The following is a 23,676-nucleotide window of genomic DNA, read 5'->3' on the forward strand; positions in this document are numbered from 1 at the left end:
GTGTGCAGTGCGTTGCGAAGGAAGATGTCCTAATGGGTCCGGTTCCCATGCGCATGGAATACCACTCCGAGACGCGGACAGTCTCTCGGTCTTCCAGAGTGTCTCTCAACCCGGAGTCGCAAGTCTGGACTACTTAATATTTCTCATGCAGAATTGAAATGGGGTATAAGTCGCCAGTAAGGCTGTACTGGTGAGAGCTACCATACGTTGAACAATATAGTTTTTCCCCGGACCACGGTGTGTCGTGTGATAGACAAGTGCAAGCTGGCGGCTGAATTGTCTGAAGAAAACTTTGCGATATAAGAGGATAAGACGAGTCACCGTTGACTTGTCTGCTGTACATATTGACTATTCGGGCGGGCAAAGGCGCAGCTAGCGAGGGAGGAAAGGCGAGACAATGCATGAATATGGCTGCTTTTAAATTCTTCGGAAAGTAAGAATAGTGGACGCACCCGTGACGTTCACAATCGCTTTGAGCATCCACGTTGAGCATACCTTTAGTACAGGGCCAGTATAGTTGCACGCCATCACCAAAGTACTAGTGTTTTTACCTTGGAAATTGGACAAAAGGCGCCAGTAACATGATTCAAGTTGTGTTACATCCTCCATCACGCGCCCTGAAAACTTTGCTGCACGCGCCAGCATTTGATCGATACCTGCCACCCGAATGAAGGTGACCGACATTATGCACATTTCTCTGTTCTACAAGAGTGGACGTCAGCACTAATATTCCAAGTTTGACTTGATAAATAGAACAGCATTGCGTGTGTAGTAAAATGACATACTTGGAAATTGTCACTAGTCCGTCACCGCTTCTTGAAGAACGTCGCAATGCCTCCGGGCTTCTTCTCTTTATCTCCGTTCGTCCCCGAGCCCCTGTTCCGTTCTTGTCTAGAGGTGGGGCGGAGAGAAGAATAGCCACCACCCGACGACTGCTTCGCTAGCTCGTGCGCGAGATGGAAATCATCGTGCTCCACCCGTAGCCGTGCAAGCGCTTCCGCTCTGATCTCACCATCGATACCGCCGGAGGCAAGGGCGTCCGGGAGGGCAATAAGCTTCTTGCACTGGTCGCAGACAAACGACGCAGCATCCTCACGGGTCGGCGACTGTGGAGGCGGAGGCGCGGGAGCATCGTCCTGTGGATCCCGCTTGCGTTTCGGGGAGTCATCGTTCTTCCGCTGCTGCGGCGTTTGTTCATCCGAAGGAGACCGTGTCTTGAGGAACACCTCAATTCCCCGCTGCCCGACCTCCATGGATTCAATGCCGGCAAACGACAGCTGCACATTAGTAATTTTCATAGGCGTCGCACGCGTATCCTCCGTGCCGACCAGTTCTTTCCACAGCTTGTCTCCGGCGGACGCAATGAGGTCGACAGTGACATTCCGCGAGAACGGGAATACAGTCTGCTTGGATCGGAATGTATCGTAGCCTGCGGAAGGGACGCTCGGTGATCAGCCTTCTGTAAATCGGCGGGACCCAGCGTGTGAAAAATTGAAAATGCCAGAGAGGCTCGAGCGCGGAGGTGCGGTATAAACCGAACCTCGCTCGCAAAAAGCCTGCGTTTCTCGCAGGAACTTGGGGGTAAACCCTACTATAGGTCTTATTTTCTGGGGTCGCAAAAAAATACCGACCTTGCCGTACATGCAACACAATCGACTTGGGCCATAGCGCCGAGTTTGACTCCCGCGCTTCATTCAGACGTAACGCTAATTCCGCTGCGAGGACTCTGATCCAATGGTGGCCCTGGGAAGTTTGTGTGATTGGCTGTGGGAGGTTCTTGGACGCAAGCATACTCTTGTTCACCACGGACTTCTCCTTGACTGTTAGTTGACCAGGCGATCGATGTGAATATCACGAAATGAGAGCTTTCAAGGACAGATAGAAGGCGCACCTTCCGAGCGGTCGATACCGCTAGATTCAAAATTATCAGCCAGTAGCATAACGGATGAATGAATCGACGAACCGCAAAATCTCGTAAACCCAGATTGAGTTCTCACCGAACTTTCGCTGCATCTCCTCTGCAATAGATGACTGTTCAGAGCCTCTCCTATTGAGAATGAGCTTCATGCCTACCGAGGCTGATTGTGCTGTTAATTTATGATAAGTTCTGAACCCATATATACGAACACATAATTGGGCACTCACAGCAGGTCACCGACCGTTGAGACATCGTACTGCTCTGCCAATGCTTTGCCTAGTTTGCCGCCCAGAAACCGGATCTAAGGCAAGCAACGAGATCAATATAGCTTACGTGATCAGCAACAAGTCACACTGCTCACCTTCTGGAATGGCAACGGTCGAAGATAATTCGGAATAGCCGCATTGCGAAGGAGACTCTGCCCGGTGGCGTAAGTAATAAGCGGAACGGTATGCCATGACAAATCGATCCGAACCTGACTGTTTGGCTTCTTGTAGGATGCAGTGAGCTGCGGAAAGCATCAGAAATAAGCATGATTTGAAGGTGCATTGACATAAGTATACTGTACCTTCGCTAGGAACTTGTTCCGTGCGATTCCCTAGAAGGAACCAAGTCGAAGTCAGTTGCGCCTTCGGCAACATCGCACCCGTTCACCAACCGCAGAAGTGGTATATCCAAGCTTGGTCCGGATGTCGTCTCTTATCTTCTCCATATACTCGGCCGCTATTGATAGTGCGACGTCATGCCAGGTCGTCGATCCATCGTCGTCTTGAACACTCTCGTGCTCCTCTTCTAACGCAGGCCTACTAACTTCAGGCGTTACATTGGCACCGTCTATTGAGGACTCTGGTGGTGGCGGGGTGATTGGTATGACTGTCCCGAGGTTGTCCCATAATATAGGTGGTGGAGGTGGAAGCGCGCTGTCTGCACCATGCGGGGCATCTGGAGGTACTTGCGCAAGGTATGGGTAACGTTTTAATATTTCTTCGCGGACAGGACGAGTAAAATCAATGAATGCTTCATCAATTGACGCCTTCTCTTATCGCGTAGCGTTCAGAGCCGAGTAAATCACTGAAATATGGGCCATAAGGCACGACACTCTTACCGATCTCTCCGGCTGGTAAGCCATCTTTGAACATTTGGATAATCTTCATGCTTTCTCGTCGATAATGGTCAAGCGACACCTGAAGCAACAGCAACTTTCAGCTCGAGGGAGCGCGTAGACGACGACAGCCTCTATGCATAGGATGCAAAGCTGACGTGTAATAACACACCTTATGTGTACGAGTATCCGGATTCTCCCAATACCCAGGCTCCTTTTCACCCTCCTTATACGTCGCAACATGGACAACGACAAGATCAGGACACATTCTCCGCGCATCCCTGACCTTAGCCATCCTCGTGATCCCGAACTTGCGAGCAGGGTAGTTGACAGCGATGAGAGAGTCCCACTGCTGCACCACTAGCGGCTTCAAAGGATCGATCCCCAGGCGAACCTGTTCGCACGCCGCATAGAAAGCGTCACTGTCGCAGAGCGCAACGACCCGCAGAGGGTCCTTCACGCCAAGATTCTGAGAATATAAATGTCGGTAGGTGATCACTGGTGTGAGATCGTCGTAGTCGGCCTCTGTCGCCTTAGCCTTGCCCTTCCAAATTGAAGATGCTGGTTTTGCAGAACTTGAAGTTGGCTTCGAAGGAATTCCCGATGTCATGCTCCACAAACTGTCATCAAGTAGCCAGTCCTAGATGTTTTAAGCCACTGAGATGATTTTCTGTCTTAGAACGAGTAGATTGAGAGAGCTGCAGAACGTTGGTACTAGCGGATAGCGGAATGATAGTCTGGGCGTGACGACCGCTACACTTCGCGTTAGGATGCACGTGATGCACGTCACGCAATAGACGCGAGATCATCTCGGGCTCTCCAGTACAGCTAATGCAGCACCATGTTCTTTCACAGGCTAACTACTGTACAACAAGCACACTAGGACAAAAATGTAGTTCAGCGCGATAATGCCATCCATTCTTCGCTCTCTGAATTATCTTGTAATTCGCGGTCTTCCGAGCACAGTTCGACGCCTACAACTTTACTTGGTGTTCGCGGCCACAGTTTGGATATCGACAGACAACAAGTCCTGTAAAACAACGCTCTATATAATGGAAGCAGGTAGAGAGAACGAGGAGGAACGTACCTTTCCGGCTCTGATTTCTGCAGGCGACGGCATCAATCCCAGCCTGAGCAACTCGGATGCTTTGCTGACGACAGGGTCTCGTTGCATGCTGAAGGACATCACGGTGAGCTGGGGAAAAAATTATAGGAGGAGATTTCTCTCACCTCGATACCGCGATGATTTTGTCATTCTTCACGTAGTACGCAATGAACTGTTGCACCGATCCATCAACATGTGCAGGGGATCCTGCAAAACGCAAATCATACCTTCATCTCGTCTGGGTTCCCGTCGATGATGACATCATCGAAGCCTGAACCTACGCCGCAGTAGCGCAATTGTTGGCCCTCTGCACCACCAGGTTAACTCACTATCGTGAAGGCACGCCGAAAGATACAAACGGGCGCTCCAGAATATGGGAACCTTCACGAACGGCTGCGGTTCTGCCCCTGAAATGGTCTTGCCAGCGGCACGCCCTTGGTTCCCTGCAACCTGTGAGGGCGACAAGTCAAGGGGCAGAAACTTCAGCCCGGTATCATACTTACATTCCAATGCTCAACTCTCCTCAACTCTCCGGTTCCAGGTTGTGGGTACATGGCAATGTCACCTATTTACATAGAACGTCAGAGAGAGAAAGTAAGAGTATATCCGAGGTCTCTTACCAATAGCAAAGACGTCGTTTACGCCCTTGACGCGTAGGTACTCGTCGACGAGCACTGCACCACTCTTGTCAAGCGCCTTCTCGAAGCCCTTGCTCGATTTCAAGTACTCAGTGGCGGGAGCAACGCCGACACCCATAATGACCACATCGGCTGATAGAGTGGTGGTTTCGCCAGAGCTCGACTTGACGATCACGGCCTCAGCCTTTGACGGGTCCGACCGCGATGCGACGATCTTCTCAACCTGTGACTGCATGTGGAATTTCACTCCCTTCGACTGATGGAACTACCAATTACTAAGTCAACACTTCGACCCGCCAAGATATGCGACTGTAGGCAGACGGACCTTCTGGAGCCCGTTGCCAATTCGCTTGCCCAGTATAGTTTCGAATGGAACCTCTTCCTGGCCGATTACATCAATCGACGCGAGCTTGCGACTGGCGACCGCTACGACCAGCTCCATGCTGATGAAAGAGGAACCAATGACGACCAGGCGTTTACCCCCCTGAACGGCTGCGGTTCGACGGGGACTATCTTAGACCACGGTCTATGGTGTAGAGTGTGAAGCCTACCGGCATCGATTTTCTTGGTATCCGCAATTCCTCTCATTGTGAAAACGTTGGACAGGTCCCTTCCCTCGATAGGTAGTCTCCTCGGGACGCCACCAGTCGCGAGCACAAGCGTCTCGTACGGAACGCGCTCGTTGCCTCCAATCACGACTTCATTGGTCGCGGAGTCGATATCAGTAACTTCCGTGTTCAGGCGGAAATTAACGCCGTATTTCTCTGTCAGTTCTGCAACAGAGCGCCATTCCAGCTTGGACGGGTCTGTCAGGAGTGCTTTGCTCAGCTTGGTTCTGGCAAGGCAAACGCGTCAAATCTCCGCGCTTCAACGAGAACAATTCTGGACACCAACCTATCTATGGGACTGTGTGGTTCCTTGGATATTACCGTGATAGGACCACTGTATCCAAACTGAGTGCATCATGAAGTTAGGCGCATACAACATCTGGGTTCGTAGGATAATCACGCACTTCGCGCAAGCTTTCGATGCAGTGGTAGGTACCACTGCCACCACCGACAATTACCACGCCCTTTCCCTGGCTTAGGCTGGTGACAATCTTGGGCTGGCGAGCAAGATTGGCTTTGACAGTGCTGGATGGATCCGCGGTCACGTGGATCTTGCCCCCAGAGACGTGAGCCTTGAACAAATGAAGAGCAGCGGGAGCGGGCGCGTCCTCTGCATGATCGTAGTGAGGCGTAGGTATGAGATGCAGGAAGATCGGACCAACCGATGTCACCGGTGCATACGTTAAAGCATGCTGCGAATACATTAGTGCTATATGCTACACATCCATCGACGGCGAGAATACTGACCACCGTGCCATGGGCTGCGTGGCAAGAATGAAAACAAAATTCTACTGGAATAAGAAGAAAATCGCATACCAGACAACTCTACCATCTGCGGTGAGCACACCCTTCGCCAAAGGGGCACCGTAGTGAGTGCAGAATGCACTGGTTGCGTGGATCTTATCACCCAAGCGTGAGAGAAGGATCTTCCCTTCACCCTCAAAGTCAACTTGTTTCCTGTAGATCAGACCTATCAGAATAGTCCTTCCCCGCATCGGCCTCTCGACATCCTCTGGAGACGGACGCACATATCTCCGTCCTTCAATTCGGACTCGTCGAGCACAGCAATGGTCTTCGCGGACATATTTCGATATGTAGACAGTGGTGGTAGGGTCGAGAGATGTGGCCGGCGGAGTGAGGTGCTGGGCAATCGCAATCTGGTCAAGCGCAAGAGCGAGAACATACGACCCACACTTCGCCGGATATATTACGGGGTTTATTTAGCGATGACGACATATCCATCAATAACCCTTCCGTCCAATCAACATGCAGCTATTTCCCTGCATTGTGACGTCAAGCTGAGTCCCTGAAACTCCCCCTCCACCACATATCTAAAATCCAGAATTATCGGGATATCAGGTATACACTGGTTCGGCAGGGTCAATGCCACCACGGAATGTTTGGTCCAAGGGTGACCAAGTTTAAAACTGGCGATCTATGTATTTACTCCTCGTTGAGCTCCTTCCTGGACGAAAGACGATTCGGTGGCATGAGAGTCGCATCAAAACATTCAGGAGTCGTACGCACTATCGGCAGGGGCGTTCAACCGCTACCCTCTACTGAGAAATCTAGAAGCACCATCGGGGGAGCTCAGACCGGCACTCTTCCCGGGATTTAATTGATCAGTCAATGACTGCGTAGTGCATAGACTGCTCACCTTGAAATACCTCAAGATGCACAACCTTACTCATTAGGAGGCAAGACGGACCATTTAATAGAGTTTTCTCCCTCCACATCAGACGACCACGAGAAGGAATGCATGGTATCCTCGGACCAGCGCCGCACTTTGGGGGACAGCACAGCATTTCTTTGGGATTGCACCCTACAGGTCCTGACGTGCAAATGCATCCTAGCTGTGTTGGGAGACCACTGCCACGTATCCGCTCCATTGGAAGCACCAGCAGAGGTGCAATCCTTCATCATTTGCTTCACCACTCGCTGGAAATTTTGTGCTGAAAATCGGCCCCTGTGACAAATTTCCAGGGAGATCGAGTAGTGCCCGGATAGAATTCGTACTACAGAACGGCTATTGACCGCTCGGATGAAACTCATCACCGCACCGCGATTATGCAACCCAATGACCTCGATGCAATCGAACTGGTCACTCAAGGCTGCGACGGGGGTAAAACACTCGGGTGCAGTGTAGTAATAAAAGCTATTGTCAATCTGGAGAATGTGGAGGGATGGGAAGCATGGGGCATATGGAGGGATGAGCGGTAGCATGGGAAATTGTATGGTTAACTTCTCCAGAGACGGTGCTTCAATCAGAGAAAGGAATCCAGGAGGGATTTCAGGATACAAAAAGCGAAATGTGATCGACACGAGAGCTGGGAAATTCTGACGCACGGCAGGGATCCGCGGCCCATCAAGATCACCCATATCCGTAAGGCAGATATGGCGCAGTTGCCGCAATGGTTGCAACATTGCCAAAAAGGTCCCTACAGTTGGCAGGGACGTGGAATGTAGTTGGAGGTTCCCCAGTGAAGGGAAGCATCGATGCATAGGCTTCTCATCCTTGAACCAAGTGGTAGACTGTAGGACTAAACTACGCATCCTTGGCGCAGAGAAGGTAGGAGGGAGATGTAAGGGGGATAGCCTGGGCGGGGGAGGAAGTCCTGAGGCAACATTATACAGCTCGCAGAGCAATGATAGCACTTCCAATGATTCTGCAGTACCACACCAGAGATCAATGCACATCTGCATGAGATCAGAAGGTTGTGAGACGTCCACAGTCATAGATCGCCATCGCTGGATATGCGGGACCAATAGTTCGAAGACAGCGACGAGGGATACATCAGGTAAGACTTTCGCCTGATATCCCAATATTTTAGGAGGAGTGCAGGCTGAATATCTGCTAGTGACGATCCTGACGTCCAGCCTTTGTGAGCGGGAGCGCGTGAGGTATGTGGACAGTGATGCAAGCGGATCGTGCGTTCGACGGAGCAAAAGGAAGATTTTAGCCCATAGCGATGGCGTGTCAATCGCGATCCTCCTCCATGCTCGACAGACTGAGGCAACACGAGTAGCGAATAGGAGCTCCCATCTGTCTTCGGTGGCTTCGTGTGCAGCCTCGAGGATGAGTCGAAAGACGTCCTCGTCAAGGCGATGTAGATGAGCAGAGTGAGCCATGTCGCCATTCCTACTGTCGATAGATTCCTTGCATACCTGTGATGTCGACGATCCCGAATGCGCGTCGTCTGTCATGGAGAGCGTTGTTGAAGCAGTGGAGGAAGCCTCGTGATTCATCTTGATCATGCTTGACTCAGAATTCCATAAATGGAAGGTGTAATTGTTGTGTAGACCACTGAGCTCAACAGGTGTTTCTCACTCCATAGAGACTGAACTGATAGCCTCATACTCATCGGCAAGACTCCATTTGTAGCTCTCGGACAAGAAAAGGCCCAGGTTCTACGCATACGCACTACTTATATACGAGTTCGTTGCAGTTCTTCCGTTCAGTTGATCTACCACGTCAGTGTCGTGATTAAGGCGCGTATACCCTATGAGTGATTTAGCCATGTGTAGTACTAGTGGCAAATTTCGCAACCTACTCAAGCTGCCATTGGTTATAAGCTTCAAAGGGGGCGGCAATGCAGTATCCTCCATTTGAACCAGAAGGGCCAGCAAAGCAAGTGTTATCTACGAATATTGCAGCATTACCCTAGGAAATGGAACGAGTTAACCAATGTGTTGCGAAAGAAAGCTGCGGAAACAAGACATACCACCATGTGATAACAAACCTCGTAGTCGATACTGTCATAGTTGTAGAAGACCATGGCACAGGTGCTGTAGGAAAAGGTTGTCTTGGTTTGCGAAGGTGCAAGAAATAAGGCCGCTGCCAATTCGATGGCATGTGTCAGATCTCGTGTGAGACGCACACAATAGATAAGTACGCACAATCGGTTTGGTTGAACAGAGTGCTTGCGATGAATTCACAGTCGGACATGTTCGGATAGGGCCCAAGATTCAAACAATCCATCGAGCCTAACGAGCCGGTTAGGTCATGTTCCTCATATCAGGCTCTTACGCAGATACGCACAGCTGGAGGTGCATGGGAGAGTATACTGGCGCTTCGACAACCGATTGGAACGACGAGTGCTGAGGATTCCGGGACAGGTCTGCGTAGCAACCGAAATGACTGCATCTTCCTTCGCGATCGAAGAGGTTGCGATCACTTCTCCACCATCGCAAGCTTCCACTCCGGACTTGCGAGCTACACATCGAGTAGTCAGAATGAGGTCTCTACTGCACAGTGGCAGTGTCTGTACTCACAGCTCACAGGGACAGAAAGAGCAATGATTACAGCAATAACGCCCTGCAGAATATGCTCCGATTTCATCGAGAAAGTGGGGTCCAGTTAAGAAGCGATTACTTGTAGGAAGTATAGAGGACACAACGATCTTTTATACCTGCAGCGTGTGCGCGCTTACATCTGTGAAGCTCGCCTAGGCAGGCCCATTCAAATGAAAGTCCTCTGGAGATGTGGTTACAGCCTTTCTGTCCTGGAGGCGCTCAGCACTTCCTGCTACTTTCGGCAGGAGAGTAAATGGTGAGCAATCACATTTCTATAAAAACCGGATGCAACCAGCCAGTACAGCTGTCAAGTACGGAGACCATAGAACGCGTACCTGAGGGAGAAAAAAGTCCAAAACGGAGCTTCTGACTCCTGACCACGACGTCCGCCCATGCCTTCGCGTGAGGACGTACCATCTTGTGGAAAGGGCGGATTGACAGGATCAGGCACAATTTGGGGTTGGGCACCTAATTCTGGATTGTATTCGCCAAGAACGGTATTAAGCGCACGTTGCAAGATCATACAGAAGAGTGACACTGCCTATGACCAAACGAACGCTGAAAGTGTACGTGGTCCGCATTTGAACGAAGGATGTTTCAGCGCCGCCGCAGACCCACATGTGACCAAGACACAGACAAGCGCTCAGGAGGAGAGCCATTCTTCCATGCAAAACTCAAGACACTTCCAAACACCAGATCATGTCGGCAAGATACTGCGAGAAGTAAAGCCTGGTGAGAGAGCGGTGAATGTGCCAGTAGCCACACGGAAGGAACATTTCAGGTACCAAACAAGGGATCAGCACAACGACAACCCTCTGCGAACGACACGGTAGATTAGAAGGTGAGAAGAAGTCATGATGGAGATCCTTGCAGACATCCGTGAGTGGATGTTCCGTCATGCCAAATTGCCCTGAGAAATCTCAGCCTGGAATAACACATATGTCTCGCGGTCGACCTGCCACAACTCGCCGGCTTAGCACAGTTTCCACAGGTAGGACGGTCGGTGGTCGCATTGAATCGAGTGCCGACGCACAAACGAGACCCCCCTAACAAGGCAATGTTCCGCGAATCATAAGGAGTGCTTTTGCATGCAGAGGCTTAGCAGTGAAATCGTAGAATGTTACTAAGATCGCCGCAGACATCACTATAAGCCATTAACAGTGAGAACTAGTAGTAGAAATGCTTTCTGTGGTTTCGGGCACAGAATGGACAGGGCGGAAAACGAGGATTGGAGATCGCGAAGCGCTTGAGTAGAATATCCAGTATACACAACCGGGAGACCAAGGTACAAGCGTAATGCGTGCAGGGCCAACTATCCGCATGGTTCTGCCTGTCAAAGTATAGCAGGGCCTTCGTCTTGGCAGTAGGTGAGAAGCGCGTAGCGCCGAAGGCGCTCATCGTGGAGGCAGAAAGGACCAGTACGTACGTACTGATAGTCTCAACATAGCCTCATTAGAGTATAATGCGAAGTATGCATTCAAGCAAGAGAAAATGACCGGAGAACGTCAGCTGGACAAAATATCGCCACAGCCAGTCCTTCGTGTCACAGAGCACAATTTAAACTCCGTTCGCACAAAAGTCATGCTTCCGCCAGTTGAGATTGGAGTGAGTAGTGCGTACGTAGGCTGTTACTAGAGACGTCAGCCATGCTTGCTGTAACGTACGTGTGTAGATGCTGTTGCCAAACCGCTCAAATGCCCATGTGTGATTGTGACGACAAGTACCAAGGCTCTGCGAAGACATACAAACTGCACTTCAGTAAAACACGGTGTAGAGTACAAATCAGGCCTGACCTCAAGACAACAACTTCGTCGGCAACCACAGCGAAGCGACGATGCCCCCCGCCGTGATCGCGCACAAAATCCAGTACACCAAGGCCCCGCTCGCCAAGTGCTGCTGTAGTGACACGGAGAACAACGAGGATGCCGCTGAGGGCGCAAGAGCACGCGCAGTTGACGCCGTAGTTTGAGCGAGCCCGTTCGTTAGGCCCAAAGCAGCTTGGTTAGGTGCACCGTCGCTGATATACATAAATATGCATCCTGAAAGCATGATCAGCGTGCCAACAAGCCATCAGACGTAACATGTTCGGCACACGGTTGACTTCGAAGAAACGGACTCACCCCAAGTCATTAACGTCGCGGAATACGCAGTTTCTTGCAGAACAATGAGGACCCAAGTGGCGACTCCAACCCGGCCAGCGCGCTTTGTTACCAGACTCAATAAGGGGAACGCACAGATGCAAAGAAGATAACATGAGAAAGACGTCAGATAGAGCCGTTTCGTCCCAAACTTGCGGTGCATCCAGGCGAATGTTAGGATCTGAATAACACCACCTATGACGCCGGCGACTCCTTGTATTATCCCGATGGTGAACGAGGACATATTTAAGCCTCCCTCGGATACCGGGGAAGAATACATCAGCGGGAGGAGAACGACCGTACTCTGGTCGATGAAGGCCAGGAAGCCGTAGTTGAGGATCGGCAGGAGTACTCGGGGGATGAGAATAGAGCGGATGCTGGTTACAGCAACCAACTGCCCATCCTCTACATCCACGACATTGAACGTCGCAATTGCTTTGTCCTTGTCGTGTCCATCAGACACTGTTCGATCCCCTCCGTCAATTGGGTGCTCTGCCACCTCCATAGTGACGATCCTACTCTCTGGTTCAGCGAGTACTTCAAAGGCGGTAGATGGAGGGTCGATGTTTCCTCCAGAAGCGTCTCGTGAAGCCAAGTCACACTTCCAATCTCGGTGCGGCAGGGGCGAGGATGCTACCGCCTGTTGACTTCCCTGAGACTGGCCGATCGATTTCCGCTGACGCTTTGATGGTGGTAAAGTCTGTAACAGACATCGATAACTGCGTCGCGAACGTGTACGTACAAGGGGATCACCTCTTTGAGACCTAGCAAAGCCATTGAGAATGCGCTGATAGAAATGCATGCAGCTATGATGCACGGAAGAAAGTACGGGTATGTGATCCAAAAGTTTGAAGAGCGGAAAGTACCTGGCCAACGGGTGGCAGGAGCTGCGAATACACCACCGATGACGGGTCTGTAGGACATTCAGGGAGGTCTATATAACCGGGCATGTCGGGCTCACCCAATCGTGCTGCCGAGACACCAGATCATAGGTAGGTATGAAAATCCCCTATCTCTATTAGTGGAATCTGTAATTTCAGCCATCATGCTCTTCGTCACTCCGATGTTGCCGTTCAGTGCACCCTCAGCACAACGGCTCAAAACTAGTGCCCAATAGTGTTTTGACAAACCAAACCCAATCATTGACAGTGTCAGCCCGAGCAAACCACCCAGTAAGACCGGCTTGCGTCCGATCCGATCCGAGGCTCTGCCCCATTGAAGGATGCAGACGGCTTCAGTAGCATAGAATGATGATTCCTGTTCGAAGCAGGTTAGATCGAAGCAGACCGAAGGACTCGATGCGTACAATGAGTCCGGCAAAATAGCCTGTCTTCTCGTCATTTCCACCAATAATACCGGTCTGCCGCACAAGCTGGTTTACAAATGGGTACACCACCGTGGAAGCAATAGGTTCGGCCAGCTGCAGATACAGCAGGATAAATAGCTGCAACTTCGGCAGAGGTGTCTCCTTCGGTTCCGTCATCTCTTCCGCCGAGCTCCCTGCTGTCCCCTGCCCAGGCTCAGCAGTGGCATACACGGTTTCTCCCATAGAGTGTACGATTAGAAGTGAACTGTAAAAATTTGGCTTTAGTGAGATAGATGGGCCATGACAGTCACACTCACTGTCAGGACTCTGCTATATAAAAGCACACTAAAGCCTGACAACATTAGGTAAAGTCGAACAAGGCGTCAGAGGGTCTCCGAACGGCGCACCGCCCTTCCGGACTCTTCTTCCTTCGCATCATGATTGGACCTTGCGCAAGTGTTTGCCCGGTGGCCCATTGCGCACAAGTCATAGATCTTCAATGCGACTAGACACGCCCTGTCGATCACAGGCTGGAACTTGCGTGTTTACGTGTTGTTTGTCTTCCTCCCAAATGGGGGGATTGTAATCAAATCACAGGTTCCGTGCAGAAACTCATTGTGAAGCACGACCTGCAATGTTCGGTGTTCATACAGACAGTAAAAAATAGGGATCAGGCATGCTGCGTGAACAACTATCCTGATTCCTGCGAAACGCTCTAGCTTCACGCATTCCCTACCTGGACATTAGGGTTGAAGGCCTTCGTAGTGTTCGATCCTAGAGCCCACTGTATTCCGGCCAACACATGTGCGATGAAAAGATCATCCTAAAATTCGGAATGGAACATGTCATATACCAGATAGTGGCGGGACACTTACGCGCCACGTCTCCTCCCCGTGTCCGAGCGCGGTGTACCAGCTGCGTCCAGCAGTGCCAGTGCTCTCGACTCCCGCTCCACGCTCTTGGTACCAAGCTTGTGTGTAGCAAAAAGGTTAAGCGCAAAAACTTATATGATGGCGGTACCAACACCTACCCATCGGATGAGGCGTGCCGTGGTCATACTTCCTCTCACCATCATCTAGAATTGAATCAGTAATCAAAGTCGAAAGTCAGGATGCAGGAACGGGAAATACCTTTGTAGCTTGTCTCATCAGCTATGAGAATGACTTTCGCACCGACGCTACGAGGATCGGACCTGAAATTGTACCTACTGCGAGTCAGGAACTGTGCCTTTCCGGAACGTGCAGCCACGCACATCTCGTCGAAGACCTCCCACTTGGGCGGTAGCATCTTGGTGGTGGGGTGGTTCTGGTCAAGTACCTCAATCACCTGGAAGAAAAGGGGAAGTACTTGTCATTCGACAGCAAGTGGCTTTCGCACATACCCCAGTGGAGATCTCAGGGTGGTAGTCGAACAAAGCCCCTATAAGTACAATAGATGGGGGGTGAGCTATGAATTATCAAGGAGTTCAATTTGGGCGGGTGTCTGACCTATCTCCTTCCTGTAGAACTCGCATTCATACAAACATGCAGATGCGCAATGAATGCCAATGAAATTCCCTCCTAGGTTCAAGTAATTCTGGAATGCTGCCTTGCCAGCTTCATCCAGAACTGCAAGCGTCATCAGTCTCGGCTGCCACACTGTGACAAACCTAGTAGGGACTCGCCTTCACCGGAGTTATTCAAGAAGAGCAATGCGTCGTACTCCTTCAGGCGATCATCCGTGAACCACGTCTCGTCTTCCGTCGCATCGAATTGCACGTTAATCGACGGACCCTTTACATTCAGGATCTCAATAGACATCGGGATGGAATCGTGGCGGTATCCACGAGTGGCAGAGTAGATGAGGATGCGAGCAGTCGGCGGCATAGCTGCAGGGAGGACGATGGTGGCAAGGGAGTGGAGACCGTGGTAATGTCATCTTGTATTTTCCGGAAAGCGATGTTGCGCGTGGGTCACGACGGGCGTTCAGTGAGAGCGTGGAAGACGCGACTCATGGACGGACGGCCCGCCTTCCGGCAAGAACTTGGCAGAAGTCAGCATAGATAGACTTACTGAGCCAGGCATGTACATTACCCTTAATCGTTCACAACGATACCTCCTAAATGAAAGCATATGCTGAGCAAAGAAGGCTTCTATGGTGTAGTAACTTGAACGTTGACGGAGACTCAACACCTCGTATTACGGTTCAGTGGCGAACGTACTGCACTCACCGTGGAAAGACCAGCTCTTGTTACAGGGACTGTATTTTCTTGCGCAGACAACTTGAAAAGCGCGTACCGTGTGTGACACACGTGACCCTACGTGACCTCTCGTGTATTGTGGCAGACTCGGATGGAGCGTAGATAGACAAAAAGGCTTCCGGCGTACATATCATGATGTCACGTATGGTGAACTGCATTTCACGCGGTCTTATTTGCACGCACTCGGATAGAATATTTGGGATAGATTTTTGTACACCAGATGACGCTGCTGTAGTACAACTGATCGCACCCATCCTTCCCTGTGGATTGCAAGAGAGAGCATCTACCGCTTGCCGTAGGCTTTGGTCTCGTACTTGCCTGCAAGACAGTATCAGCTTCGGCATGAAGTAAAGAGATATTCAGTATTATTACCAATGCCGACGATAATGTTCTGGGGCTCCTGCTCCTTGCCCAGCAGGTAGTTCTCCAAGATGGACTTGGTGCCGGCGGCATAGCGGGCCTGTGCATCGAGAGTCGTGCCAGAGTAATGGGGGACCATACCGTTACCGCCGCCGAGCGGGTTCTTCATGGTTCGCCAGACGTGATCCTTCGGCGCAGGCTGGACATTCCAGACATCTCCAGAGTAGCCTGACACACTTGCATGAGCATGAGCATGAGATTGCTTAGGCGAATTAGCTCACCGGAGAGCCGACCGCTCTTGAGCGCTGCCGCAACGGCATCTTTGTCGCAGATGGCACCTCGAGCGGTGTTGACAAGCCAGGCACCCTTCTTGAAGTGGGAAAGGAGCTCGGCATCAACCAAGCCACGAGTACCCTCGTGCAGTGGACAGTTAACAGTAACGATGTCACACTGAGAAACAAAGTCCTTAAGGTCCTCAACACGACGGGCCTTGATCGCAGCAGCAGCATCTGGTTAAAAGGATCGTCAGAATTTCTGCTGAAAAAAATCTCTGGTGGACGTACGCTGGTGAAGCGGGGCGTAGTCGTAGTAGAGGAGCTCTTTGCAGTCGAATGGCACGAGCCGCTGGAGGACACGATACCCAATACGCCCGGCGCCAATAGTACCGACAACTTTGCCCTCCAGATCGAATGCATTGCGGGCGATCTCAGAGACCTGCCAGTCACCGCGTTCGATCATCTCATGCGCTGGGACGAAGTTGCGGACGAGCAGGAGGATGCTCATGACGACATGTTCGGCGACCGAGACGACGTTCGAGCCCGAAACCTCGAGCACCTGGATCTTCTTCTCGACGGCAGCATTCAGGTCGATGTGGTCAGATCCGACACCGGCGGTAATGCAGATTTTCAAATTCTTCGCCTGTTAGCTTTGTTAGATATGTCCAGCTTGAAAATGGTGATCAAACCTACCTTGTCGACCAGGTTGCGGGTAAGATACCCAGGGTGGAAGGGAGTGGTGATCAACACCTCGGCCTGCGCCCACCCGTCAATCTCCTGATCGCCTGGAAAAAACAATTGCTCACGTCAACAATGTGCTTCTGGAAGTCGCTATTAGGTCCCTCCTTGCTGTCGGAGACCTGAGCGTTTAGGTTAGCGAGCGATGGATAATCGTGTGAGTATCGAGGACGAACAATGTACTCGTGTCCTTGAGCCTCTAACCATTGGCGGATACCCAGTTGGTTCTCACACGTACCAAGGAGACGGGGTTCGTTGCTGGCGGCCTCACCGCCCTTGTATAAGATAGCTAAAACCTAGTTAAGTGGATCAGCATAGACAAGGATTGCTATCACAGCGCAGATAGATAGCTCACCTTCATGTTTGCAGTAGTGTAACTTCGAGTAGAGAGGGAGTTAAAAGCGAACTGTTGGCCATCTGGGTCCGTAGTCGGTGGGCTTTTATATATTTCAATGCGAAGGCCTCGGAACTGGTCGCAGGATGAACAACTTAGGAAGTTCAGCCACATCAGCCCGATATGGCAATCACGCCGAGTTCTTCCTGTGGCGCTAGACAGGCGGAACCCGTGTGATTCCGGAGCTGAACTGGTAGCAGTTCGAATCAATTGTGAACGACGATACACTCCCGTTCGCGGGCGATAGCCCTGTCTCATCATGAGACGTCAGAAACAGTGCTGTACGTCCATGCACAGAAGGACATCGGTGAGACACGGCTTGGTGAGGAGCCTGCATGATCAATTCGTTCGGAGTCCCACTCTGTTCGTGAGATTCCGGTGAGTGTACATAGTTAATTCAGAAGGGATTGAATATACCGCTCACCTTCACGAAGACGCACACGCACTGGCAGAACGCAGGCCATCTATTCAAATTCTGCTAAGTCCAAGCAGTCCTCACGAATCTGATCGTATCTGGACAATGCAAGTGCGCCTCGAGGTGACAATGCCCTTGCTAAGAGGAAGATCCTATGCTTCGCCACGTTCTACTGGCTGCTGTCGGTGCATCTTGCTGAAGCTTCAATTCAGCCATTAGGCGCGAACGGTGCAGACACATCTGGCAGCTGACGGACCGCGAGCCAGTAGTCATCCAGCATTCGAGACGGATAAGGCTTGGTAATGCAGACGAATCGGAACAACAGCGTGCGCATGCTTCCGGGTCCGAACATTCCATTCGGAATGGCGGCGCGAAGGGGCTTATTCATAACCTGCATGACATCTCGGATGCAACATGGGCGTGCCGGAGCAATTGCATCTCCCACCGCAGTAAGAGGGAATAACTTGCTGCCAAGTTGCATACACGTCGGCCCCCACAGGTCCACGAGCTAAGGCAGTTGATCGAGCTTGGCTTCGGCAGCGGCAAACTATCATATCGATACATCTAGTACACTCAGCCACGGGCAAAATCGATTTCCAGACGCACCAGCTGGTATTTTCCAACCAGTCTTCGGAAAAGTGAGACTGTCTGCGAGAAGGCGCTTTGCGTCCTGATAAGTCTGCAGCACAAGCTTCGTAACGCAGGGCCGCCCGCTTGGACTTTAAATCATGAGACAAAATTGAATGGCGCCATATATCCAGAGATCATCGTAAGAAGAGACAGTATTCGCGCATACCCGCAATGATTCTCTGGAAAAGCTCGGTATGACCAAGGTAGCAGAAATAAAGATGCTGAACGAGGTGAATACGATCGCGGCCACTGGCAGGCGCTGAAAGCGAGCTTTCGAACGCGACTACTATGTAGGCGCCTGTGCGCCGATCCGGAAGTCCAAATTAGCTGATTGCGCGCACTTTGAGTCTTTGACTGAACCGCCACAAACTACTGTAGCGCAGGATGCGGTACTGGACGCTTCTCATGTCGCGCTGATCCTTCACTGTAGCTGTATACACCTCTGATCAAGTAATCGGTAAACTTGGCCATCGAATCATGTTGGAGGCTAAGTAGTCTGCAGCCGCTTCCGCCTGTACAATGGTAACTTCTTGTCCGAGTCGACTCAGAGTACCTCTGCAAAGAATTAACGAGCAGCCTGCTCGTCGTATTTCTTATTGGCGGCTTCTTGTCTGCTTGTCTATGCATCTCATTGTCTATCTGCTATTGCTCGGCGATTCAGAACACGAGCGGACGTGAATAAGCCAGAAAACAGGCGGTAAGCCCAAGCAACATAGGTACTGTACGTAGAATTCATACGACTCCCATCCTCACTTCCACTGTATTGTCCCTACAGTGGGTCCTAGCAGAGTGAGGGGATATGCCCAATAAGTAAGACTTGGCGTACACAAGGCCATCGTACACCATGGTGGTTTCCTTTGTTTCCGCTTGATTGTTGCTGCTTATTTACTCAGACAATGGCTCCAGTTTCCTATTTAACCTCGGGCTCGGCTGGATATGTGGCACTCCTTACCCTTCTCTCCACAGTGGCTCTTCCCTCGTGCAGGTCTATTCACTTGCTTGAGGCCGATTTCACATGCCAAGAAATAAGGAGCCGCATTGGAAGTTTCTCAAGGCGCCCAACCCTGTTGAGGACGAGGAAGATCTGGAATCCCCTGGAGACGTTGACTACGAGAGCGGGTACGAAGCCGAGTGGGAGCGCACTGAATCTGATGTGGGGTACAGCCCTGTTTGCGAAGTGAGGGCAGAGCGGTTTCAATCCACTCGTACTAGTCCTCCTGAACTTCACCAAGGACCAGCTCCAGGTGAAGATTCAGCAGATTCAGCAGAACCCGAGAGCGCCGAGATCGTTGGTGACTTGGGTCACCTCCTTTCGAACAATGCCTCTTCTGAGGCTGCCGCAGCGCGCGACGGCCACAACGCCAACCTAGGATCGCTCGATAAACCAAAGCCCATCTATCCTAGGGTTTTTTTCCCTCCCTCTCACCCCTCTCCTCGTGCAGGCCACAGGACCACCTTAGGCTCACAATCATCTGAACCGCCAGATCGTGTCTACGCGAAGATATTTTCTCTTCCTGCTCGGCCCTCTCTTCCTTGCACCCCGACCTCTGATGCTGTTCAAAGCATCCCTCATGCTGCGCCAGCGGTTGATCCAGTTCGCATTGTGACATCGACTCCGACTGCGAAGGTCGATAAGCCTAATTCGCCACCAAAGTAGACTACACCTTGATGGTGTAATGTACTGGTTTTTGCACATGCACTTTTGCTACGAGTTTCACGTTATCAGACTCTGGGATGTTGTTCTCATACGCTCTCTATTCGCGAGTCGATTATATGTTACGTTGGTTGAATAATGTTATGCGTGCCCCCTTCGGAAGAGCATTATTTAAGTAACCATGAGCCCGCTCATCGGCGCGTCGAATGGCTGAGTAGGTCTTTTGACGAGGAGCGACAGCCTTACTGTAGGACGTGGTTAATGGACTCCTGAGGCCCACCTAGTATACAAGAATCGCATATATATCTACTACGGGAGGGGCTCAGTGTGAACGTAGTCTCTTATTTAAGTTACCCGATGTGGACTTACACTCGGACCCGGCGTTGAAACGGAGCGCCACCAGCTCTGGGACTCGCAAAAGGCAAACACGCCATCCTCGCAAACCCCAGCCTGATACGTAGTACTTACCACCACGATTTATTCCAGGAGTGCATCCTTGCCCAGCTGATGAGACACCATGCCGAAGGAACCAACACGCCAGCAACTCTCCGCACGCCTAGCTTACCAAGCCAATACGCCTGCCTTCCTCCGGCGGCTGCAGAACAAAGTCCAAGGGAGAAGCGAGGACGATGAAGACGACGAATTTGAAGATGATGGATCTGGGCGGCCGCCCATTCCCCGCCGTCCGGCCATTCCAGAGCGTCCCGACGACGATCCGGGGAGTGCAGACGAGGATGACGCGGACGAGCGGCCGCAGGTGGTCGTTCTCAAGGAGGGGAAACATCTGACTGAACGGGAGGTGGAGAACGAGAAGCGGAAAGGTATGTCCTTGCCTCTTAGTCTCGCACGAAGCTTCTTACGGGTCTCCGTTCAGCTAAGGGTCTACCACCGTTGTCCGAGCCTGAACCGAAGGTCGTGGAAGCATCATCATCTACATCCAAAGCAGACTCGAAATTTGCTCAGTCTGAGATGCAATCGCAACCTCTCTCCTTTTCTTCGTCCAAGACGAGCGCGAAACCTCACAAACGGAAAGCAGTAGGGGATGGGAGAAATGATGCTCCAGCACATGAAAAAGCTGTAAAGAGCTCGAAGAAGAAGCCGAAGAAGGTAGAGAAGAAGCTATTGTCGTTTGGAGATGGCGACGTGTAGCATTGGCTTTGGCCTCCAGACAAATCGAACCCATCGCCGAAGTAGGTTTCCTCGTGCTCTGGTCGTAGCAACTGATTTTATTTTATACATAGCACTCGGAATCCCAAAGACCTATTAAATGTGGTGCTCGCTAGAGCCGTTTCTCCGCCGCCGCCGCCGCCGCCGCCGCCTACGCTGCTCTCTGCTGCAGACATTGCCGTCGATATCCCACCGACGCTGTTTGAGCCGTGGAGACACCATGTCTCTCAAGGGACTTCATTCACATATCATGCGACGGTTGGCCACCAGGACCTGCATTCCATGCCCGCTGCACGAGTCTCCAGTGGGCAATTTGACTAACGCTTTATGTTCTATGGAATAGCTAGAGATTTTCTATCGAACCGCACACGTACAGCGTAATGGTACTATGCAGGACATGGTGTCTACCTGAGTCCAAGGAGCAAACGAGAATAATCTAATCGCACCGCGAAATACCACATGAATGTTCGAAATGGAAGGAAATGATGGAAATTTTACAATTGCGAGCAAATGGATGGTGTCCGTTGAGTGGGATAAATAATGACCAGCAGTATACATGAGATAGCATATTGTGTTCCTCACCGACTCAGGAATGAGGAACACAAAGGAAAGCTTCAAGACCGTGAATGTTCGATACAAGAAAGCAATGGAAACATGAGACAGCCAAGTCGATCGGATATTATCTGTGCCCGAGCGCGGCCAACCGACTCTTCACCTTCGACATAACACCGCCCGTTCCCTTTACTGATACAATCGAGAAGCGGTTGTGGCCGTTCCTGTGGGCGTCTGTTCCGGCTCTGGGAGAGCGCGCTCGCACTTCCCGATCAGAGCCCACTAGGTCCGTCAAGTCTGCCGATGGACGCGACATGAGAGTGAACGACTCCGGGATAGAGGAGACGGAGGGAGAGGGGCCGTATTTCGACTTCCGGGGTATCGGGACGTCCAATAGGGCTCCCTTCCCGAGAGCGTATCGCCTGGGCGACGTTCTACTAGCACCTTCAGCCGCAGAATGGCTCCGCGCATGAGCGATACTGTCGCTCGACAGGGTGAACGAGGGCAGCGATACCCGTGTTGCCCTCGATGCGAGGATAGGCTCCAGGGATACCTCTGCCGCAGTCGCCGCTAGCTCGTCGAGAAGATCGAGGGCGTAACGTGGAAGGACGACTTTCTCCATGTCCGCGATGATCTCGTCCCTTGGTCGCAAAGTAGTGGATGACGTGTAGATTCTGGCGACGCCGAGACTCTGGTCGAAATTTTCTGGGGGATCTTCTACACTTGGGAAGGTGCGCAATGTAACAGAAGAAGGAAAACTCTTCATAATAGGGTGAGCAGGGGATCCCGCCAGATCGGAATGAGCGCCAGAAGGAGAAATAATGCTCTTCCCTGGTGGTTGGCGCAATTTCAGCAGCATATTGAGCGGCTTCACGCGAGTTTGTGAGAGCGACGGCGAGCGCAATCTAATGGAACGAACATGGCTGATAGTCTGGCGTCTGCATGACGCACTGTGATACGTAGAAGACAGCGGTCTGGAAGGAAATTGCACACGAGTCTGCGATCGCTCAAAGAAGCGAGTCAGGTTTGTCCTCCGTCGAAGCTGATGGCGCGTAGGTGGTCTATCATCTGCTGCGGGTTTTTCAGCATTAGTTTGCGGCTTCATTATCGCTGTTAGTGACTGGTCCACAGCCTTCGATTGCTTGTCCCTGTCCGCGCCGCGTCGCTCCTCCATCCAGCGCGTTCGCTGCATCGGCCGGTAGTTTTGCGGCTCAACCGCCTCTCTACCGGCGAGACATGCACGAACTTTCGCAGCATGCTCTTGCGCATCACGCGCCTGGGCACTGAGAAGTGCAGTCACACGCCGTAACGCGCGGATTTGCAAATCCTGCGGAGAGGGCTCCACGCGACAGTGGCGAAAGGTGGTCTCTAGTGCTTGCTGCGCACGTGAATATCGCATCTGTCTGCGCACAGTGAGGTCGGTGAGTGATGTCCTCGTGGCAGAGACAATTGCTTCAGAGACCGGCTCAGCGTCGTCTTGAGTCTTTCGAGACACTGTCGTTGGATTTGGACAGCCAAATGTATGGCTTGTGTCGGGAGTCCTAATCAAGGGTTCGGCAGCCTTCAGGGCAAGACGAAGCAGAAGACTCACAATAGTAGAGAGGTACGGCGATGCATGCCGGAACCCAACCTGTGGGTCCTGTCCTGGAAGACATGATGCATCAGAGATCCCTGTCTGTGGATGATCGTGGAGACACACCGTTGATGCACCAGCCATCACGTCCTCTGTCATGATCCGCAGTGTCTTCGACTGCACGCGCCTAAGAGTGAGACCAGCTGCGGGAGGACTCGGAGCTGTAACGAAAAGCCCCTCGAAGGTGTTGTCGTCGACGTATGTTTTGAGAATTTTCTGTCCAATCATCCTGGTGTGGGAGCACGAAGGAGCCCACGGCGCAGCGCAACAGTGATAAGAATTCAGACTGGCGGATAGGATGACAGGGTCGAGATTGCGGGCAAGCACATACTTCAGTTCAGGCTAGAATGCAATGTTTCGAGTCAAAAACTTGAAAAACATACCGATGAAACTTGCTTGCCAGTGAGCGGTGGCCGTGGCTGTGCGCAGCAATTCGCCGAGTAGTTGCCGGCATCGGCACCCTCGGAGTTCCGCGGGCCACCTCCATTTCCAGCGAGAAGTTACTCAACGC

General features: G+C 51.6%; 10 protein-coding genes across 10 annotated transcripts; 2 read left to right on the forward strand and 8 right to left on the reverse strand.

Annotated features, from left to right (window-relative positions):
* Positions 1-806: 806 nt before the first annotated feature.
* Positions 807-3,630, reverse strand: SCP_1303470 (N-acetyltransferase eso1; the record flags this gene model as incomplete). The annotated part of the gene is made up of 12 exons (XM_027763643.1): positions 807-1,429; positions 1,632-1,820; positions 1,892-1,911; positions 1,964-2,018; positions 2,074-2,087; positions 2,146-2,219; positions 2,280-2,336; positions 2,394-2,426; positions 2,487-2,516; positions 2,577-2,956; positions 3,024-3,102; positions 3,193-3,630. The coding sequence occupies 12 exons, from the start codon at positions 3,628-3,630 to the stop codon at positions 807-809; spliced, it is 1,992 nt and encodes a 663-aa protein (XP_027619444.1).
* A 372-nt stretch (positions 3,631-4,002) lies between these two features.
* Positions 4,003-6,455, reverse strand: SCP_1303480 (Apoptosis-inducing factor 1; the record flags this gene model as incomplete). The annotated part of the gene is made up of 15 exons (XM_027763644.1): positions 4,003-4,050; positions 4,108-4,195; positions 4,251-4,297; positions 4,353-4,432; positions 4,485-4,575; positions 4,629-4,690; positions 4,746-5,028; positions 5,089-5,255; positions 5,315-5,598; positions 5,658-5,716; positions 5,776-5,981; positions 6,034-6,063; positions 6,119-6,132; positions 6,188-6,328; positions 6,400-6,455. The coding sequence occupies 15 exons, from the start codon at positions 6,453-6,455 to the stop codon at positions 4,003-4,005; spliced, it is 1,656 nt and encodes a 551-aa protein (XP_027619445.1).
* A 599-nt stretch (positions 6,456-7,054) lies between these two features.
* Positions 7,055-8,626, reverse strand: SCP_1303490 (predicted protein; the record flags this gene model as incomplete). The annotated part of the gene is made up of 1 exon (XM_027763645.1): positions 7,055-8,626. One exon carries the CDS (start codon positions 8,624-8,626, stop codon positions 7,055-7,057), a length of 1,572 nt encoding a protein of 523 aa, XP_027619446.1.
* A 229-nt stretch (positions 8,627-8,855) lies between these two features.
* On the reverse strand, positions 8,856-9,710 carry SCP_1303500 (predicted protein; the record flags this gene model as incomplete). Its single annotated transcript, XM_027763646.1, has 6 exons — positions 8,856-8,871; positions 8,923-9,032; positions 9,094-9,206; positions 9,269-9,355; positions 9,411-9,584; positions 9,644-9,710. The coding sequence occupies 6 exons, from the start codon at positions 9,708-9,710 to the stop codon at positions 8,856-8,858; spliced, it is 567 nt and encodes a 188-aa protein (XP_027619447.1).
* A 1,748-nt stretch (positions 9,711-11,458) lies between these two features.
* SCP_1303510 (MFS general substrate transporter) lies at positions 11,459-13,351 on the reverse strand (the record flags this gene model as incomplete). Its single annotated transcript, XM_027763647.1, has 5 exons — positions 11,459-11,703; positions 11,785-12,502; positions 12,556-12,715; positions 12,764-13,059; positions 13,109-13,351. 5 exons carry the CDS (start codon positions 13,349-13,351, stop codon positions 11,459-11,461), a joined length of 1,662 nt encoding a protein of 553 aa, XP_027619448.1.
* A 478-nt stretch (positions 13,352-13,829) lies between these two features.
* SCP_1303520 (class I glutamine amidotransferase-like protein) lies at positions 13,830-14,973 on the reverse strand (the record flags this gene model as incomplete). The annotated part of the gene is made up of 8 exons (XM_027763648.1): positions 13,830-13,931; positions 13,984-14,078; positions 14,139-14,183; positions 14,239-14,312; positions 14,361-14,434; positions 14,490-14,527; positions 14,596-14,715; positions 14,772-14,973. 8 exons carry the CDS (start codon positions 14,971-14,973, stop codon positions 13,830-13,832), a joined length of 750 nt encoding a protein of 249 aa, XP_027619449.1.
* Positions 14,974-15,630: 657 nt separating this feature from the next.
* Positions 15,631-17,081, reverse strand: SCP_1303530 (Formate dehydrogenase; the record flags this gene model as incomplete). The annotated part of the gene is made up of 8 exons (XM_027763649.1): positions 15,631-15,665; positions 15,720-15,935; positions 15,989-16,216; positions 16,271-16,625; positions 16,676-16,738; positions 16,789-16,842; positions 16,897-17,016; positions 17,076-17,081. The coding sequence occupies 8 exons, from the start codon at positions 17,079-17,081 to the stop codon at positions 15,631-15,633; spliced, it is 1,077 nt and encodes a 358-aa protein (XP_027619450.1).
* Positions 17,082-19,174: 2,093 nt separating this feature from the next.
* SCP_1303540 (hypothetical protein) lies at positions 19,175-19,816 on the forward strand (the record flags this gene model as incomplete). Its single annotated transcript, XM_027763650.1, has 1 exon — positions 19,175-19,816. The coding sequence occupies one exon, from the start codon at positions 19,175-19,177 to the stop codon at positions 19,814-19,816; it is 642 nt and encodes a 213-aa protein (XP_027619451.1).
* A 514-nt stretch (positions 19,817-20,330) lies between these two features.
* SCP_1303550 (hypothetical protein) lies at positions 20,331-20,962 on the forward strand (the record flags this gene model as incomplete). The annotated part of the gene is made up of 2 exons (XM_027763651.1): positions 20,331-20,634; positions 20,688-20,962. The coding sequence occupies 2 exons, from the start codon at positions 20,331-20,333 to the stop codon at positions 20,960-20,962; spliced, it is 579 nt and encodes a 192-aa protein (XP_027619452.1).
* A 697-nt stretch (positions 20,963-21,659) lies between these two features.
* SCP_1303560 (hypothetical protein) lies at positions 21,660-23,393 on the reverse strand (the record flags this gene model as incomplete). The annotated part of the gene is made up of 3 exons (XM_027763652.1): positions 21,660-23,073; positions 23,124-23,176; positions 23,232-23,393. 3 exons carry the CDS (start codon positions 23,391-23,393, stop codon positions 21,660-21,662), a joined length of 1,629 nt encoding a protein of 542 aa, XP_027619453.1.
* Positions 23,394-23,676: the final 283 nt, after the last annotated feature.

This window comes from Sparassis crispa (genome assembly GCF_003851025.1).
Source record: "Sparassis crispa DNA, contig_000012F, whole genome shotgun sequence".
Taxonomy (NCBI): Eukaryota; Fungi; Basidiomycota; class Agaricomycetes; order Polyporales; family Sparassidaceae; genus Sparassis; species Sparassis crispa.